Source organism: Megalobrama amblycephala, linkage group LG6 (assembly GCF_018812025.1).
Source record: "Megalobrama amblycephala isolate DHTTF-2021 linkage group LG6, ASM1881202v1, whole genome shotgun sequence".
NCBI classification, from domain to species: domain Eukaryota; kingdom Metazoa; phylum Chordata; class Actinopteri; order Cypriniformes; family Xenocyprididae; genus Megalobrama; species Megalobrama amblycephala.
This window is the reverse complement of record NC_063049.1, coordinates 39,370,055-39,388,476: the sequence shown is the minus strand read 5'-3', so window position 1 is coordinate 39,388,476 and position 18,422 is coordinate 39,370,055. Positions and strand designations below refer to the sequence as shown.

At 37.5% G+C, this 18,422-nt stretch overlaps 1 protein-coding gene across 1 annotated transcript in view; it reads right to left on the bottom strand.

Annotated features, from left to right (window-relative positions):
- Positions 1-829: 829 nt before the first annotated feature.
- Positions 830-18,422, bottom strand: part of igfbp2b (insulin-like growth factor binding protein 2b) — a 37,431-nt gene continuing 19,838 nt past the window's right edge. Inside the window, exons 2-4 of the mRNA XM_048194576.1 lie at positions 13,188-13,345; positions 6,163-6,303; positions 830-2,971 (exon numbers count right to left, since the gene is read on the bottom strand). Of these exons, the coding sequence (XP_048050533.1) occupies positions 2,813-2,971; positions 6,163-6,303; positions 13,188-13,345 (458 nt within the window). The 3' untranslated portion in view covers positions 830-2,812. The remainder of the gene's footprint in view (positions 2,972-6,162; positions 6,304-13,187; positions 13,346-18,422) is intronic.

Below are 18,422 nucleotides of genomic sequence, written 5' to 3'. Positions count from 1 at the left end.
GTGTTTTTTGCTAGTTTCAGCCCAAAGCAGTTATCATTTTTACGTCCAGGGCCACATTGTTTAAATAGCAATTGCACTCGTGCCCATCTGTTCGCCCATGGGCGTGCTTGCTTTTTTGCACATTGTTGACGTGTTGCTATTTTGAGGAAACTGAAAACGACTGCGCCATTGACTTTAGACCAGGTTTTCAGTATTTTTTTATTATTATTATTTTTTAGTTAGTAATATGTGCCTAAAGGCGGGTGCAAGCGCACCTGGCTTTTAAAAGGGAATGGGAGATGAGACTCTGATTGGTTTATTGCACGTTACGCCCAAAACACACCCATGACTCATTAACAGACTAGGAACAACCCTTTTGGACCATGCGCCTGGCGAGCCGACCATTTTTTCTGTTGATAAACTAGCAAAAGTGGATTCGGACATGCCCTAAGTGCACCTGCGTCATGCACTGTGCCATGCGCTTAGATCATTAAAATAGGGCCCATAATGTTAGAAAAAAAGATTTCAATTTTAAATAAATGCAGTTTTTTTTTTTTTGTTTGTTTGTTTGTTTTTTACTTTTTGTTCATCAAAGAATTCTAAAATAATGTATCACTGTTTCCACAAACATTACGCAGCACAACTGCTTTCAACACTGATAATTAGACATGATTCTTGAGCAGCAAATCAGCATATTAGAATGATTTCTGAAGGATCATGTGAGACTGAAGACTGGAGTAATGGCATAAATAAAAGCAGTTAAAATTCAGCTTTTCCATCACAAAAATAATTCATAATTCATAATGTATTAAAATGGAAAACAGTAATATTTCACAATACTTTTTTATTGTTTTTTTTTTTTTTTTTTTTTAATCAAATAAACAGTGTGGTTATTAAAGAAAAAAATCTTAAGGAGCCCAAACTTTACACATTTACTTACTGAATAGTGACCTAGATTGTGCAGAATCTGATTTTTATTTTTATTTTTATTTTTATTTCACAGAATACTAAGGGCCAGATTTACTAAACAAGACAATTGGGCTTGAGAGCGCATGACATGCTTTTTTTTGGGCAGTAAATAATGGCACAAATACCAGTAAATTGACTAGCACAAACCTTAGTAAATCACCTTGCATGATTAATTTAAATACTCTCCTTCCATAAATTTTGCATCTGAAAAGGAAACTGCTACAAATGCAATAAGGTCAGCCGCAAAAATAACTTTGTCCATGGATTTTCAGAGTTAATTTTTCACTGCGTGTCTTTAGTAAATCCTGACAGTAGTTTTATAAAACCAAAAGAGGGTTTGCACTGGCGCAAGCTTTTAGTAAGATTTTGAATTTAAGATTCAGACTTTTGGACCCCGCTGTATGTTACTTCATTGTTTTCAATTTTCTATTGGACCAACTTAGTCTAACCCTGTAGTTCCCCACAGATTCCAATTGTGACCAAGAATAAATCATATACTTTCACTAAGTTCAAGCTTTTTTGTTTAGAAAAGCGTGTTGCATTGGGCTATCCAAGGAGGAAAAAAATAATGTTTTTTCACATTCCTTCAGAGAACTCTTCAACTCCAAATTCAAAAGTTACACTGGGCAAAATCACCCTTGCCAATCCCCAACACATCCCTCTGCAGATGAGAGTGAAGCAAGGTGAGCCACAGCCCACTGGCACTGCAGGCAAACTTGTGTTTATTTATAGGCACTTAACCCACTTTATATCGCATTTGTCAATGTCAGCCCTGTGTCCAAATCTAGCCCTCTGTCAGCACATCATTAGTAAACGCTGATCCCCACTCTACAAACACACACATACACCACCTGCATTCAACCACATGATCGAGAGACAGCAAGAGAACAGAGGTCTATCAGTCGCCAGGAGCATGGATGGCCAGATCTCGAGTACCTGGAAGCGACGGCAATTATCGATTGTGAAAACACACTTAATTGAGTGAACTTCAGTAAAATGGGGCCTCATTTTCAGTTTAGCATTTGTCTCTGTGACATTTTTGGCTTTTAGATCTTTGTGCTCCGATTGGTAAAAGGGACAGAAATTTGCAGTAACACCACATAGTAACTTGCGTACACAGTGACTTTTAGCCCAAGGCAACTGAATGGAAACGAAAGCAGTGGTTTAGAGAAACATTTTAAAAATGTTTTGAATGCATGGTCTTAATGCAACACTCATGCGGAAAAGCGGCACTTGAGTACTCGAGGTTGATTTATCTGTTGGGTACTCAAGTAGTCAAAATGGCCTCCAGCCTCTCAAGCACAGACCCTCTCAAATCAGCGAACAAATCACGACCCCTCCACTTTCTCTGTCAACGAGTCATAATTTTTGGTTTCATAATTTGGAATGTCAAGTTGCTGCTGTTGTGCATTTTCATTTGCTGTAATTTGTTTCTGGTGACCAATGGTGCAATAAACATGCAACCATTTTTATTGGGTCTCCAAAAACAAAAGAGAGAATTAAACGGACACATCTTCACACCGAACAGCTGCAAATGCTGTATAAGGGCCTCCATGGAACCAGATTCAGTCACAAGATTAAAAGGCACCAGATGAGCCTATAAATAGGCAGAAAAAAAAACAAAAAAAACAATCACTCAAGAGTTAAATTTGGAGTACAGTTATCTGGATTTGAGAAGTTTAACTATCTGTCCTTGACTTGTCTTTGCTGGCATGTGACTTTCCACACTCCTATTGACAATACAGATCATACTATTTCGAAAATACACACACATACATGTACAGAATTACACACATGCACATCGCTCTTGCACTCGCTTTAACACTCCTCGTTTGCGACCCGGGGCATCTCACTGATGGAGCGTCTATTTCTGCTGGGCGGTTGGCGGTTCCAGCTCGGGACCGCCGTAGTATTGGCTGCAGTTGGGGTCCCCCCTTACTTTGGGGGACGAGGGTATCTGGACACCAGTGAAGGGGTTGACGCACCAACACTCGCCCCTCTGTCCGTGGTTGGACATGTGGCACTGGAATACAAGAAAGGGAAGATGATGAGAGGGGCGGGGAAATGGTGGGTGTTGGGGGCTTAATGAAGCTCTTGGGCGAGTACGGGGTGGAGGCACTGCCCCAAAACAGCCCTCCCGCATCATTTGGCCCAGCATGTCTCATTGACCCCAACTGAGCACTCCCAAAATGAGGTCATAATTGAACTGGACATAGCTGACGCTGAGACCCAAAATAGGCAAAAAACAGATTCTCAATTTTGTCCTCCAATGGCAAAGAACAAAAACTGACAGTTACAGTAATCGCAAAAGGAACAGGATGATTACAAAACAATTAAGTGTGGTGAGGTACACTGTTTTGAGCCCTGCATGAGAACAGGGTTTGCACATCAAAACAACATACCAATTTACTTCTCCGGGACATGTCCTGGTTTAAGCTGCACCATGTCATGCCAGGACACAGAAACATTATACCATAATTGTTAAAATAATTGTTATTTTAACAGTTATTTAAAAGTTCTCAGTTATCAGCTCTGTCAGCAAAATGTCAACTTTGTCTCCAAGCTGTTTCTCCTGAAATTCATTTATTTGGGCTGTCAGTAGTAGATTAACAATTGTAATCCACTAAAATACATGACATGCTGAGTAATTAATCAAAGTAACTAAATACATATTGCAAAGTACACATTAAAAGTAATATAACATGATTGTGGCAAGAAAATTAGAGCCTAGAGTAGACAATGGACAAAACAATGGCTTTATAAATATATTTTTTACTTTATATATATATAAAGCCATTTTGTCTATTGCTCTGCATACCCAAGCCATTCATGGACTCGCTAACTGATAATAACACTATAACACAAATGACCTTGTTTGAGGTGTACCATAAAGCTCACATGAAAAAAATTGGTAATACGTATGTGATTTATTTATTCGCCAAACGACAGAAATTTTCTTCAAATCTGCCAGTTATGGAGGATTTCGGCTAAGTGGATCCACAACAGCTTTGGTGCTGCAGCTGCTTTCTCATTGGTTTGCTGGCATATGGGGGATTTCATGCGCAGGGAAAGCTGTGAGTGGATCGCTCACCCAAACAGAAAAAAAATGTGCAATCAAGCAATGCAATGATCGCAATCAAAGAAAATCATATTGTATTTGATGCAAAACTAACTAGACTAAATAAAATGAAAAAAGTCATATCTGAAACTATTTTCAAAGTATTTCATTTTCTCCATTAGAAAAAAAACTGTATAAACTGTTAAAGACAGACCTCTACTGTAAGTTGACCTACTGTAACTATCCGAGGTTGTTAATCAATAGTCTATGCGTTTGTTAAAGTCATCAATTTGTAGGGCTGGGACAATAAATCATTGCATCACTTGATTCTGAGATTTTCCAAATGCATCGTGATTTTCTCTTGATTCGATACTGAGCTCAGTTTTTAACAGCAGATGGCGCTCTAGGCTAGTTTTTAACCGCACACTCAAATGCTCACGAAGAAGAGCACTGAAGAGTGCTCATGTGTTCGACTGAGTCTGAGAATGTACTTGCACCTCAGAATGCTTTTATGACACAAGATTAATGTAAACAGCCCATTGCAAACACCTTTTCAAACTTTATAAATTATTATTTTATAAAAGGTTCAAGTAATGTAAGGAATTGGAAGCAAGCAAAGTATGGCTGTTTCTAAAGCACGCAGTGCCATCTGCTGTTAAAAACTAAGCTCAGAATCGACTCGAGAGACAATCGAAATGCATTCGGAAAATCTCGGAATCGATCCAGAATCATTTCTGATTTACTGTCCCAGCCCTATCAATTTGCATTATTTCAACTTATTTTTCAAAGAATACTTATTATTTATACTTCTATTTATTATAATTATATTTTAGTTATATTTTATTTATAATGGGCTACTAATGTTTATTATATTATTATAATATATTAATATTTTTAATTCTTAATTTTAAAAATACTTCTGACATACATTTAAATTGACACCTGTCATGGTTTTACTATGTTGTCTATGATTTCTATCTGAGTCTTTAAGCCGATGTGTTGTACCGTTTAAAGGTGAAGTGTGTCGTTTTTGCGACACACTAGTGACACCTAGCGGAATTACAAAAATACAGCATATTTTCCAAACGCCCCCTTTCGCACGTTGTGCATCCCTTATAAACCCCTATTATATACCCATGTAACATATCTGCACCGGGCACATTTTTTGATATGACGTGCCACCCAGCATATATATATATATATATATATATATATATATATATATATATATATATATATATATATATATATATATATATATATATATATATATATATATATAATGTATGTAGCTAGGAAAGACCAGATCATTTGTAGATCAATTCATATTGAGATTTCATTCAGAATTTTAATAGCAAACTTAGACATCTTGGCAAATTTGAGCACATTTTGAAACATTGTTGAGACTTCTTTTGAAAATGAATGGACATGTGTGACATTTTTCCTCAAGAACTTCAGAACCAAAAGGCTGTTAGAAATCTGTAAAAAAACAAAACAAAAAACCCTTCAAAAGCATCCATCCATTTGCTACCCATTTCATCTAATCAGTGTGTAAGAGATGTGTAAGACAGGCCAAAGATTTATAAAAGAGATTACAAAAGAGATCTCATTTGTGATTCTCTTTCCTCTGAGAACGTCACTAAAAAGAAGGGCAAGCCACCCCACAGACAGGTTAGTCATTCAGCAAAATTTTCATTAGCTTGTAATTCTCAGCTCAGATACGGTTGCCTTGGCTTTGATAAAAACAGCCTTCTGTAGAGAATGTGGGAATGTTTTATACACAGTTTCTCTTTGGCTCCATCTTTGTGTCATTATTGAACCTTCCATGTGGAATTGGGTAATAAAACAGCAGGCTGCTGCAGATTGAAAGGTTGTGCAATGTCTCATATTCCTATTGCCCTGCAGTGAAATTAACACCCATCGCCATCCAAATGCGGGTCATTTTTGTGCTAATCTACTAGCCAATGTTGCAGGTGAACTACTAAACATTTTAAACTGACAATAAACAAGAGGACTTCATAAACTACTTTAATTTCACTTACATAGTAACTTATTTTTCCAATTGAAAAATCAAAATGGCAGGTAAAATTGGGGATTAGCGAGCTAGCACGTAAGGGATGTCTTTGAAAGATTGAGGTAAGTGCTGATCGTTTCACCTGCTTAAGATTGTACTGTCCTGTCTTGTCACAGTTGGGAAACTTCAGGTCATACAGATTTTCCAGAGGTCCCTTGTTGTCATGGAACGTCATTTGGGAGATGTTCTCTAACACTTTATCCAGCTCCTGCTGACACTGGCTCTGTAAGACAACACAGACATACAAACATATATTTGAGTATTTCTTCAACTTTTAAAACAGCCTAAAACCCTTTTTTACACACGCACACACACACACACACACACACACACACACACACACACACACACACACACACACACACACTTTATTTTTCTACTTACAATGTCCAAAAATATACATATATACATGGCAATTCTGTCATTTTAATATAATTTCTAGTTTAACATTTCCACATCATCTCAAATTGATTAATAGCATTCTGTGATGGAAATTACGTTTTTTGGAATAACATGGCAATCTCTTTTGTCTTGCCAAGGGTAATTTCATAGTCATCATTTTTTTATGTATACTACACACAAGTAAGTAATATTTTCAAATTTTTTACATTTAATGCACAAGATTACAGCTTGAAATGCTGTGCAAAAATTATTGCGAGTGTATGCCATTACCGGACAGTGTTTCAGACATCAGAAATCTCCTTTCTAAGTCGTAAAAACTGTAAAATAAATGTAAATGTAAAAATATACTGTTGACGAGTGAGATTTACCTGGATTATTCATTTTTCTTCACACATCTTAAATCTCTCAAATCTTGCTAAACAAGTACAGTTAGTATCTGAGAATACTTTATTAGAGTCAAATTTGTTGGTCGTGGTGGAAATGATGGAAAAAATGTATAATTTTCACGCAATTAATATTGAAATGGTTCATGATTATTACACTATTTAAATGATAATAGTTTAAAAACAATAATTCAAATTTTTATGATATAATAAAACATTAACATAACAGGCATTCACAAAAATAAGTAGAAAGGAGCAAAAGTATGTGATGAATGCATGAGAAAAGGTGGTAAAAGACTGACCTTTATATTAAAAAAGTTAGTTTTAATAAAAATCCTCGAAGAAACACTCATATAAGAAGGAGAGTGAGATAAACAGCAAGCCAGCGGCTTCATGAAACATTTATGTGGCTGATATTAATCTCGTACTTGAGCTAATTTTCTGGCTTGGTTCTACCTCCCCACCTCTCCGCAAGGACAGGCATCGGCATCAAAGACCATTCCTGTCTCCCATTCCTTCTCTTTTTCCCTATATCTCTCATGATGGCTGCTCCCTGCTTGGCCCGGGATAAGAGGGCACTGGGGGAAGAGGGCCTGCCAGGGATCTTATCCGTACCGTGTGGATGAAAAGTGCTCCATCACAAAGCAGTGAACAGTCCCCTGCTGTCATCGGACATGCCGTCACCCTGACATTCTCCTTGAATGTCTGCTTTTCATTGGGATATGTGATGGTTACACTACTGATTTATGACCCCCACAGAAAAGTTGTTTATTCAGTTTGGCTTTTATTACCCTACCATTATCACTGGTTTGAATTTTTATTGCCTTGGCTTCTTCGTTTTATTGCATCTACCTTATTTTAGTACTTTCCAACATCCATTTGCTTTATCAACATATCATTTAGCCGTTTTTATTGTAGTTACTATATAGTTTTCAGATCAGCAGAACCAGTGTGCTTCATAGTACAGCTATTGTTGTCTCTGCTGTTGTTTGTTGATGGTCACATGTATTGTATTTTTTTCTGAACTATTTCTTGCCCAACAGAATATGCTCAATGAGGAGGAAAATATGAGTGGATATAAGACCGTTTTCATCAATGCGCTTACAGGGATAGTTCACCCAAAAAGGAACTCACCTTCAAGTTTCAAACCTCTATAAATTTCTTTCTACTGTTGAACACTAGGGGTGTGACGAGATCTTGTGCCACGATTTCTTATCGAGGTGAAAAGCTGTCTCACGAAATTGCCATGATGGAGTGTGAGGGTGAAATTAGGATAGAATATGCCACCACTACGTTTACATTACGCCTCTACTGTCATTTCACTTTTTATGGAATAAAAACCATTTGTAACACAGTTCGTACGTATGGGAAGGAGGAGGCGGGAACCGGCGAACAAAACTTTAATTCAAAATAAACAAATACAAAACGAAAGTAATGCCGGCAGACCCTTGCGGACGTCTGCCGGCCACACAAACATAATAAAACATAAAATAAATTCCAGGCCTGGTCCTCTCTCGTCCTTCACTGTCGTCGCTCCTCCTTTTATGCTCCCGGAGCTCCTCCGTAAGAGACTCAAGGCTCTCGCGCCACCGGCCTCGCGCCGTTCCCTCACGGCTCTCGCCCGCCCTGGTCGCCACACCATTTAATTCAGTTGGATAATGGTTGCTTCAATCCCATCCAGCTCATCCAACACGAGCTGAAGCACTGTACGTAGTGCAGCAAGAATCAGAGTTCACCGATCACATGACGAGAGTAAATGACAAGATGACTGACAAGACCATGGCGGACGATTCGTTGAACAACCGAGCCTAAGCGTCTGACAAACATCTTGTTTTGTAGAATGTGTGCGCAGCACCGCCACTCCCTATTCAGAGAGTACGTGTGATTGCAAAAGCGAAAAGTAAAACAAAAAAATATTCTTCAAAATATTTTCTTTTGTGTTCAACAGAAGACCAGAACCTCATACAGATTTGGAAAAACATGAGGGTGAGTAAATAATTATAGAATTTTCATTTTTGGGTGAACTATCTACGGTGGCCCAGTAGTGCACAACACAACAAAATTAAAAAAGCAAACATAAGTTCAGAACACCACGAAATCGAGCCACAACACAACGGATTAAAGCCACAACACAACGGAATAAAGCCACAACACAATTAAATAAAGCCACAACGCAACGGAATAAAGCCACAACACAACGGAATAAAGCCACTACGCAATGGAATAAAGCCACAACACAACGGAATAAAGCCACAACACAATGGATTAAAGCCACAACGCAACGGAATAAAGCCACAACACAACGGAATAAAGCCACAACACAACGGATTAAAGCCACAACGCAACGGAATAAAGCCACAACACAACGGATTAAAGCCACAACACAACGGAATAAAGCCACAACACAATTAAATAAAGCCACAACACAACGGATTAAAGCCACAACACAACGGAATAAAGCCACAACACAATTAAATAAAGCCACAACGCAACGGAATAAAGCCACAACACAACGGAATAAAGCCACAACGCAACGGATTAAAGCCACAACACAACGGAATAAAGCCACAACACAACGGATTAAAGCCACAACGCAACGGAATAAAGCCACAACACAACGGAATAAAGCCACAACACAACGGATTAAAGCCACAACGCAACGGAATAAAGCCGCAACACAACGGAATAAAGCCACAACACAATGAAATAAAGCCACAACACAACGGAATAAAGCCACAACACAACGGAATAAAGCCACAACACAACGGATTAAAGCCACAACGCAACGGAATAAAGCCACAACGCAACAAAATAAAGCCACAACGCAACGGAATAAAGCCACAACTATGGAGTCAAATTAATGCCTTAAAGTTTTGCACAAAAATAAAGTTTTGCAAAACAAAAAAAAGAATTGAGCAATAAAAAAATGTTTTGCAAACAAAAATAAAGAATTGCAAAGGAAAAATAAAGTATTGAGCAGAAAAAAATAAGTTTTGCAAGCAAAAATAATAAATTGCAAAATAAAATAACGTAGTGCAAAAATAAAAATATAATCAATTACAAAAATCAATGACAGCTGTAATCCTATTTTATCTTTGCCACATATTTTTCATGCTCAAACCTACTAAATCATTTGCAACGCTCATTTTATTCTGCGTTTCAGTCAAGCGTGCGCTCACGATACTGGTTTTCGTTTGCGCTGCACTGTTCTGTGCGGATCTCTTTATGGCACTGGTTTGACGTGGGGGTGGAGTCAAGAAACGGGGGCACGCCCCCGCGAAACACGTCATCGACAGGAGACGCAGATCGCAACAGAACAGATCAAGCATAGAGACAGAGCGCATTTATTATAATCTGAAAACCATGCCCACCGGGGGAAAAACAATCCAACCGGGGGAAAAATCAATCCAACCGTCTCCATTGACTTTGTAATGCATGATGCTGCCTCCTTGTCTTTTCTGACTCATTACAAAAAACAGAACAATGCCTAAAAGCTGCTGTGTGACAAGGTGTACAGCTAACAAGCTAAAAAACCCAGAAATAAGTTTTTATAAGCTGTCGACCCCAAAAAACGAATGTTTAAGGACACAAAAGTGGATACAGGCAGTGAGACAGAGCACAACAGGTCATATTACTATAAGAAATGCATTGGAGGGGGTCGTAATTGGCGACAACATATGCTAAACAAACCAACAAAAACAAACCATTCATTATTTTTAACCATGTCAAAGAATTATTTCACCTGTCGCTGATTACGTTCCCCAACAATGCATTTCGCGGGGGCGTGCCCCCGTTTCTTGACTCCACCCCCACGTCAAACCAGTGCCATAAAGAGATCCGCACAGAAAAGTGCAGCGCAAAAGAAAACCAGTATCGTGAGCGCACGCTTGACTGAAACGCAGAATAAAATTAGCGTTGCAAATGATTTAGTAGGTTTGAGCATGAAAAATCTTTGGCAAAGATAAAATAGCATTACAGCTGTCATTGATTTTTGTAATTTATTATATTTTTATTTTTGCACTACTTTATTTTATTTTGCAATTTATTATTTTTGTTTGCAAAACTTATTTTTTTCTGCTCAATACTTTATTTTTCCTTTGCAATTCTTTATTTTTGTTTGCAAAACATTTTTTTATTGCTCAATTCTTTTTTGTGTTTTGCAAAACTTTATTTTTGTGCACAACTTTAAGGCATTAATTTGACTCCATACACAACACAACGGAATAAAGCCACAACACAACGGAAATGCTCCTGACCACTAGGGGGCTCTCAGAGCTCGGTTATTGTTAGTATTCCTTGTCAATGTTTTATAGAGTCGGCAGTGATATGAATACCACGATTAGTTTCAACAGTATATAACCACTGTATATCGACATGAAATATTAATTCAAAATCACTTGAGTGCACAATAGCTTCATATTTATACCTGTGAATGATTTGACGCGCTACCACGGCGAATGATGAAGGGAACGTCTGCCAATTCCACCAAGTGGTTAAAATTTATAAAAACGTAAAACGTCATTTGTATTCATTAAAATTACTTTTAACATTTAAAAACAGACATGTTCAAATTACAAATCTTGTCAGTCTTACCAACAGGAACTAACAAGCTTTGGAATTTGAACATGTCTGTTTTTAAATGTTAAACAAAGTCAAGTCGATATGCAACGTTTACATACTTAAAACTAATCATGGTATTGATATCTTTGTAAGACTGTCGATTTTATAGAACATTGGCAAGGAATACTAATATTAACGAGCTCTGAGAGCCCCCTAGTGGTCGGGAGCATTTCTGTTGTGTTGTGGCTTGATTTCGTTGTGTTGTGGCTTTATTCCGTTGTGTTGTGGCTTGATTCCATTGTGTTGTGGCTTTATTCCGTTGTGTTGTGGCTTTATTCCGTTGTGTTGTGGCTTGATTTCGTTGTGTTGCGGCTTTATTCCGTTGTGTTGCGGCTTTATTCCGTTGTGTTGCGGCTTGATTCCGTTGTGTTGTGGCTTTATTCCGTTGTGTTGCGGCTTTATTCCGTTGTGTTGCGGCTTTATTCCGTTGTGTTGCGGCTTTATTCCGTTGTGTTGTGGCTTGATTCCGTTGTGTTGTGGCTTTATTACGTTGTGTTGTGGCTTTATTACGTTGTGTTGTGGCTTTATTACGTTGTGTTGTGGCTTTATTCAGTTGTGTTGTGGCTTTATTCCGTTGTTTATGTTATGGTACTTATGTTTGCTTTTTTAATTTCGTTGTGTTGTGCACTACTGGGCCACCGTAACTTAAGGCGTCCTTTAAATGGTGAGGATATGCTAATAAGACAATGTAAAGCAGACAGGCTTGATCTAAATAAGTTGTCATACAAAACAAGACCTACATTTGAGTTACTACAAAAACTACCAGACCTGCCGTTTACTGCACCATGTTTTACTTTATTAAAAAAAAAAAAAAAAAAAAGTATGAAAAAAGAAAACCGACTTGCCAACTAAAGTAAATTAGCAAGACAATTTGTCTATTGGCTCAGAACAGTTGATGATGCCTGATAGAGATGCTGATTGGGGTGAGGTCCTGTTGCAGTGGTCACTTGGCTAACGATTTAAGGGTCCAGGTAAAACATGGTACAATTCCAAGAAAAGTTAATTAACTCTGTGTATTTGTGTGATGGCCAAATTCGACAAGCACTGGCCCATTACTTGTTTCAGCAGAGACGGCAGCCGTTTGTTCTGTCTTGGCAATCCGATTGTGACTGCATGCTATCATCGGGCAGTGTTTTAGACATCAGTAATCGCTGGTTAATTAGGTAACTAAGGAAATTATCATGTGTTTTAACTAAAAACATAGCAAAAGTGGCAGCAGAAACAGCCTTAATACGAAAAACACTCGAAAAACACAGCTTACAGCTGTTTTTGCACAGTTCCAATCATGAAAATAACATACTGGAGCAATAAATTATACATTGACAAACAACCTCAGACCACAGAATTATAGCGACATCAAATATAGAGGGTTGTACAAAGGACATACCGTAAATCTGAACCCCAGAAAACTGTGTTAGGATAATTAATGTTTAGCTGATACAGAAAAGAGCTTATCTATGTCAGAGTGAGAGAGAGTGGGGGTATGTGTGTGTGTTGTGTGAGCCCACACTGTTGTGTATGTGGTGGGTTAGTTTGATAACCAGAAGAGGGCACTGCCGTACTGAACACAATGACATTCAAGGTGAATACAGGTCTTTATTTCAATAGGTTTATCATTCTCTGTGTTAATCTAATATAATCTTATCTTTTGTGTTCACCAGTACTCAAGAGTGCTGTGAGTACTTCACAGAGGGACACTCACCAGTTTGGGGATAAGCGTTTTGGGATCATCCAGGGTGCTGTACATCCTGTTCTTCTTACTGTTGTGATGCTGCTTCACAGCCATTTCCTTGTAGTGCTGGTAGGTGTTTTCTTTGCCGGTCTTCTTCATCGGAGGGGAGCGCGTGCCATTTACTTCTCCTGATGGAGAGAAGAGTAGGTTACAGGATTTGGAAAAAATTCAGAATTTAATCATTTTCTCTCTTTCATTGAATGAAGGGATATATATCAGTGGCATGCAGTGGTGTTCTGAAATGAGGCAAAGTCCTCACAATTTTTTTGGTGATGCTATTTTACAGTATCATTGTTACATATGCTACATGTAGTTACTGTACATTATGAATAATCACATGCAACTAACCCTAAACCAAACCAAACCCCAATTCTAACCCTATAGAAAGTACATGTAGTTACTTAAAGGTGCCCTAGAACCAGTTTTTACAAGATGTAATATAAGTCTAAGGTGTCCCCTGAATGTGTCTGTGAAGTTTCAGCTCAAAATACCATAGATTTTTTTTTATTAATTATTTTAACTGCCTATTTTGGGGCATCATTAACTATGCACCAATTCAGGCTGCGGCCCCTTTAAATTGCGCGCTCCCTGCCCCCCGAGCTCTCGACTATAAAACAGTGCATTAACAAAGTTCACACAGCTAATATAACCTTCAAATGGATCTTTACAAGATGTTCGCCATGCATACTGCATGCATGTGTCGGATCATGTGAGTATAGTATTTATTTGGATGTTTACATTTGATTCTGAATGAGTTTGAGGCTGTGCTTCGTGGCTAAAGCTAACATTACACACTGTTGGAGAGATTTATAAAGAATGAAGTTGTGTTTATGAATTATACAGACTGCAAGTGTTTAAAAATGAAAATAGCGACGGCTCTCTTGTCTCTGTGAATACAGTAAAAAACGATGGTAACTTTAACCACATTTAACAGTACATTAGCAACATGCTAACGAAACATTTAGAAAGACAATTCACAAATTTCACTAAAAATATCATGTAATCATAGATCATGTCAGTTATTATCGCTCCATCTGCCATTTTTCGCTATTGTACTTGCTTGCTTACCTAGTCTGATGATTCAGCTGTGCACAGATCCAGACGTTAATACTGGCTGCCCTTGTGTAATGCCTTGAACATGGACTGGCATGTGCAAATTTGGGGGCGTACATATTAATGATCCCGACTGTTATGTAACAGTCGGTGTTATGTTGAGATTCGTCTGTTTTTCGGAGGTCTTTTAAACAAATGAGATTTACATAAGAAGGAGGAAGCAATGGAGTTTGAAACTCACTGTATGTCATTTCCATGTACTGAACTCTTGTTATTCAACTATGCCAAGGTAAATTCAATTTTTGATTCTAGTGCACCTTTAATATTACTCAGTACTTGTTTTTGTATAATTACAGTGTAACAAAGACACCTTAAAATAAAGTGTAACCGTTTTTTTATTATTATTATTATTAATTTAATTAAATGTAAATTCATGTCCCAGTTATACCTACACTCAATGTTGTCACATTTTAAACATGGTTAAACATTACATTAAAAAATGCAATTTTATTTTGTATTTACAGTAAACAGTGTAATTAATGTTCTGTTTATTTAAGAGCGGTGGGATTTAATCGCACGAACCAATCGTATCCCATTATAACCAATCATATCCAATTATTGCGCAATGGAGGCATCGTCTCCTCTCATGTGACTTTCCTCCATTCATTCTCCATTCCTCCCCACCAAACCCACGGCATGCTTTTAGGGGGTCTGTTTAAAGTCAATGGGCTCAGGGGAGGCAAGAGAAATGTGGATTCCCGCTGTACCTAATATTTGCGCTAATATTTTTATTTTTGTAATATGGATTATATATACTGTAGGAATATATATACACTGTATGACTTTTAAAGTACATATGTAATTGACAATGAAAAGTGAAATTCAGAATAAAAATTCAGAAATGCATTAGCTTTTTAAAAGGCATTTTCAATTGCATTCTGAATGCTAGGTGTTGCTTAACAAATTAGCATATTATTTATAGAAATTTGTATTATTGCTCTCAGGTCAAAGACTGCAAGCAATCTTTTTTGTCAATGAAAACAAACCCGGGATCAGTGTTCTGGCAGTGCATCAAAGCATGGAAGAGAAAGAAAGTTAAAGGCTGGGATTAATGACAGCTCTTGATTCAGATAGGCTCAGAGGCCTGTGAAGAGATACGTGCCTTTTAAGTCAAACCATGCCTGGCAAATCACAAGTGAACTACTAATAACAAAAAGAGACTTTTATCCTTATTTAAAAAGATAGTATACCCCAAAAATGACTTTCATTGTATGGAAAAAAGACATTTTCAGAATATCTTCTTTTGTGTTGCACAGAAAAAAGAAAACCATGCAGATTTGGAATGGCATGTCAAGTCAAGTCAAGTCACCTTTATTTATATAGCACTTTTTACAATGCAGATTGTGTCAAAGCAGCTTTACAGTGATAACGGGTACATAATTTTGGCTGCACAGCAGCTCTTAAAGAATAGTGTCAATGCATGTGGGTGAGTGAATGATTTTGAGCCTTCAGCGTTCTGCAAAACAAAACAAAAAACAGTATATAGGTTTGAAACGAAATGAGGTTAAATAATGACAGAACTGTTCTTACCCAGGTAAAATCATTTTGACCCCAGTTTGACATTTTGATTGGGGGGGGGCATCAAAACACATGTGACTGCTGAACAAACCTCTGTGTATTTGATCTGGAAAGTACTGTACCAACAGATATGTACTTTTGGACTTTGTGTCAGGCACGTAGGTTACATGTACCTCTTGGTAACATCACTTGCACAGAGCGGGTCATTTGGACTCTAGCTGGCCCTTTGAAACTCTCGCCTGCATTCAGATCTGTTCTGTGTCTGGCCCATCAACATTAAAAAGCAGAACCTCAGGCCACGAGCCCAGAGCTGCTCGCATGATGTCAGTGTAGGGTGAGTATGAAGCCTAGAGATCTGAAGGAGGGTGATCGCTCTGAGCATTGTCCAGCACCGAATACTGTGGTCTAAGTTTCAAGCCCAATTGTGAGGAACAGACCTAAGAATAGTGTCTGAAACAGCGGGCGACTTTGCCAGAGTTTGCCTCATTGAAGACATTATTGGCGGGCGTGCTTCAGCAGACACCTGCCATTACATATCCTCGGAAGCATCCCTGTTCCACACTCTCATCCCTGGGCCTACACCAGCAACACTTCCCACTCACAGTTCCTCTCTCTTTCCAAAGGCTTAGTGTGTGGGCTGTGCGGTTGGGGAGTGGACAGGAACTCTTTTCAGGGCTTGGGCCGGTTTCTCTCTCACTTCTCCCAAGGAAGCATGACATGCTGTTGAAAAGTCAAGTGCCACTTGTGAATTTACATACTGACTCTATTCCAAAACATAGTGAGTGGTCTATGTAGGGAGCATTTTGAGGCATCATAGACATACTTCCTGCACCTGTTCCAACAAGAAGATTTACGTCAATTTTCAAAAATCCCATAATGTATCAGCTCAGTGCGGGGAAAAACACATCTAATTATGGTGGAAAATGCAATGCAAATGCAAAATAACAAACGCATTTGATTCAATACCAAAAAAAGATGGTCCAACATTAAATTTATTATTTAGTATTAATAACAAAGATTTTACCCTTTAAACAGGAGCTAAAAAAAACTCCCCTTGAAATAAAATCAATGAGAAAATCCCTGCTGCAGTGTTGGTTCAGTTTACTTGGAAACATTAAGACATTTTAATGCTAAAAATTTGTAATATTTATAACTTTGAAGTACTTTACAACATCAGCAGAGTCATATCCTAACATTAGATTTCTGGACCGATATTAGTAACAAATATTTTACCCTTTAAACAGGAGCTAATTTATTTCAAAAAAGACTTTCACTTGACTCAAAATGTTTCAAAATCTAGAATCTGAACTTTGCAATGTATACAGGCAATCTGACCAACTCTTAACTAGTACTTAAAAGGTAGGGTAGGACATTTTTTTTTAATAAACACTTTTTGTTATACTGGTTGAAACTCTCTTCACAACTTGATAGCAACCAATAATAGAAGTGGTCTAAATATTTAATATTTATATATATATATATATATATATATATATATATATATATATATTAGGGCTGCACGATATATATCATTTTAGCATCGAAATCGTAAAGTGCGCATCCACTATAGTCACATTGCAGGATGTGCGATGTCTAGTACAGGGATCGTTAATCCGTACGGACCAGAAACCACGGTTCAAAACGCAGATGATTCTCTGATTAATTGCAAAGTTTGACCATCATACAATGAAAGTTTTTCATTTGAACGGGTTTTAGGTCATGTCACTTCAAAGATTCAAGAGATTTTAAACCATTTGAATGCACAAAGACACAGAAAAGAACTCATTTCTGAATGTGCAGCTGTTTTAAGAATGCACACACACAAACACACACAGCTGCGCAGACGCACGTGAACACCGAATGCCATTCTCTTCCGTGTCTATTTGTGCCGGAACGGACACATACATGCAAAAAAAATTTCAAAATGCACGTAAAAGATCAACTATACTCGTAAACACAATTGATTGTGGCTTAGTTAAACGAAACAACTGAGAAAGAAAAACGCTGTGTATCCGTATTATTAGTAACAGTATTATGTATCTGCGCCGCGTATTCGTTCTTAAAGCAACAGAAGCCCCTGCTGCTTTCTGTGTCATGAATGTTAATCAAACAACAAAAGACAAAGAGAAAAAACACTTTTGTAGTTTTAACATAGATTAATTGTGTTTAATTTATACAGTGAGACTATGCAGTGTTATTTTACATTTGATTATTCAATTTCTGTACCTGAATACTGTTATATACTGAAAATATAAAGCAGTATTTATTTCATTTGTATCTTTGTTCTATTATATTTATCTATGCTTGTAATTTGTTCATTATTTTCTATGCTCACCAACAGAATCCCCCAAATCATCCCAGAATGATTAATTATTTCCAAATAGAGCTATTCAAGTCATCTTTTTTCATTTCGCAATATATATCGCAGAAAAACAAAATATTGCAATGTCATTTTTTTATATATATATATATATTTTCTTTGGAAGTATCAGGACCAAAAATATGTTCATCCAATTATTGTATTCAAATTACAAGTTTGGCACCCAAGATGTTCTACCCAGAGCTGTTCACATC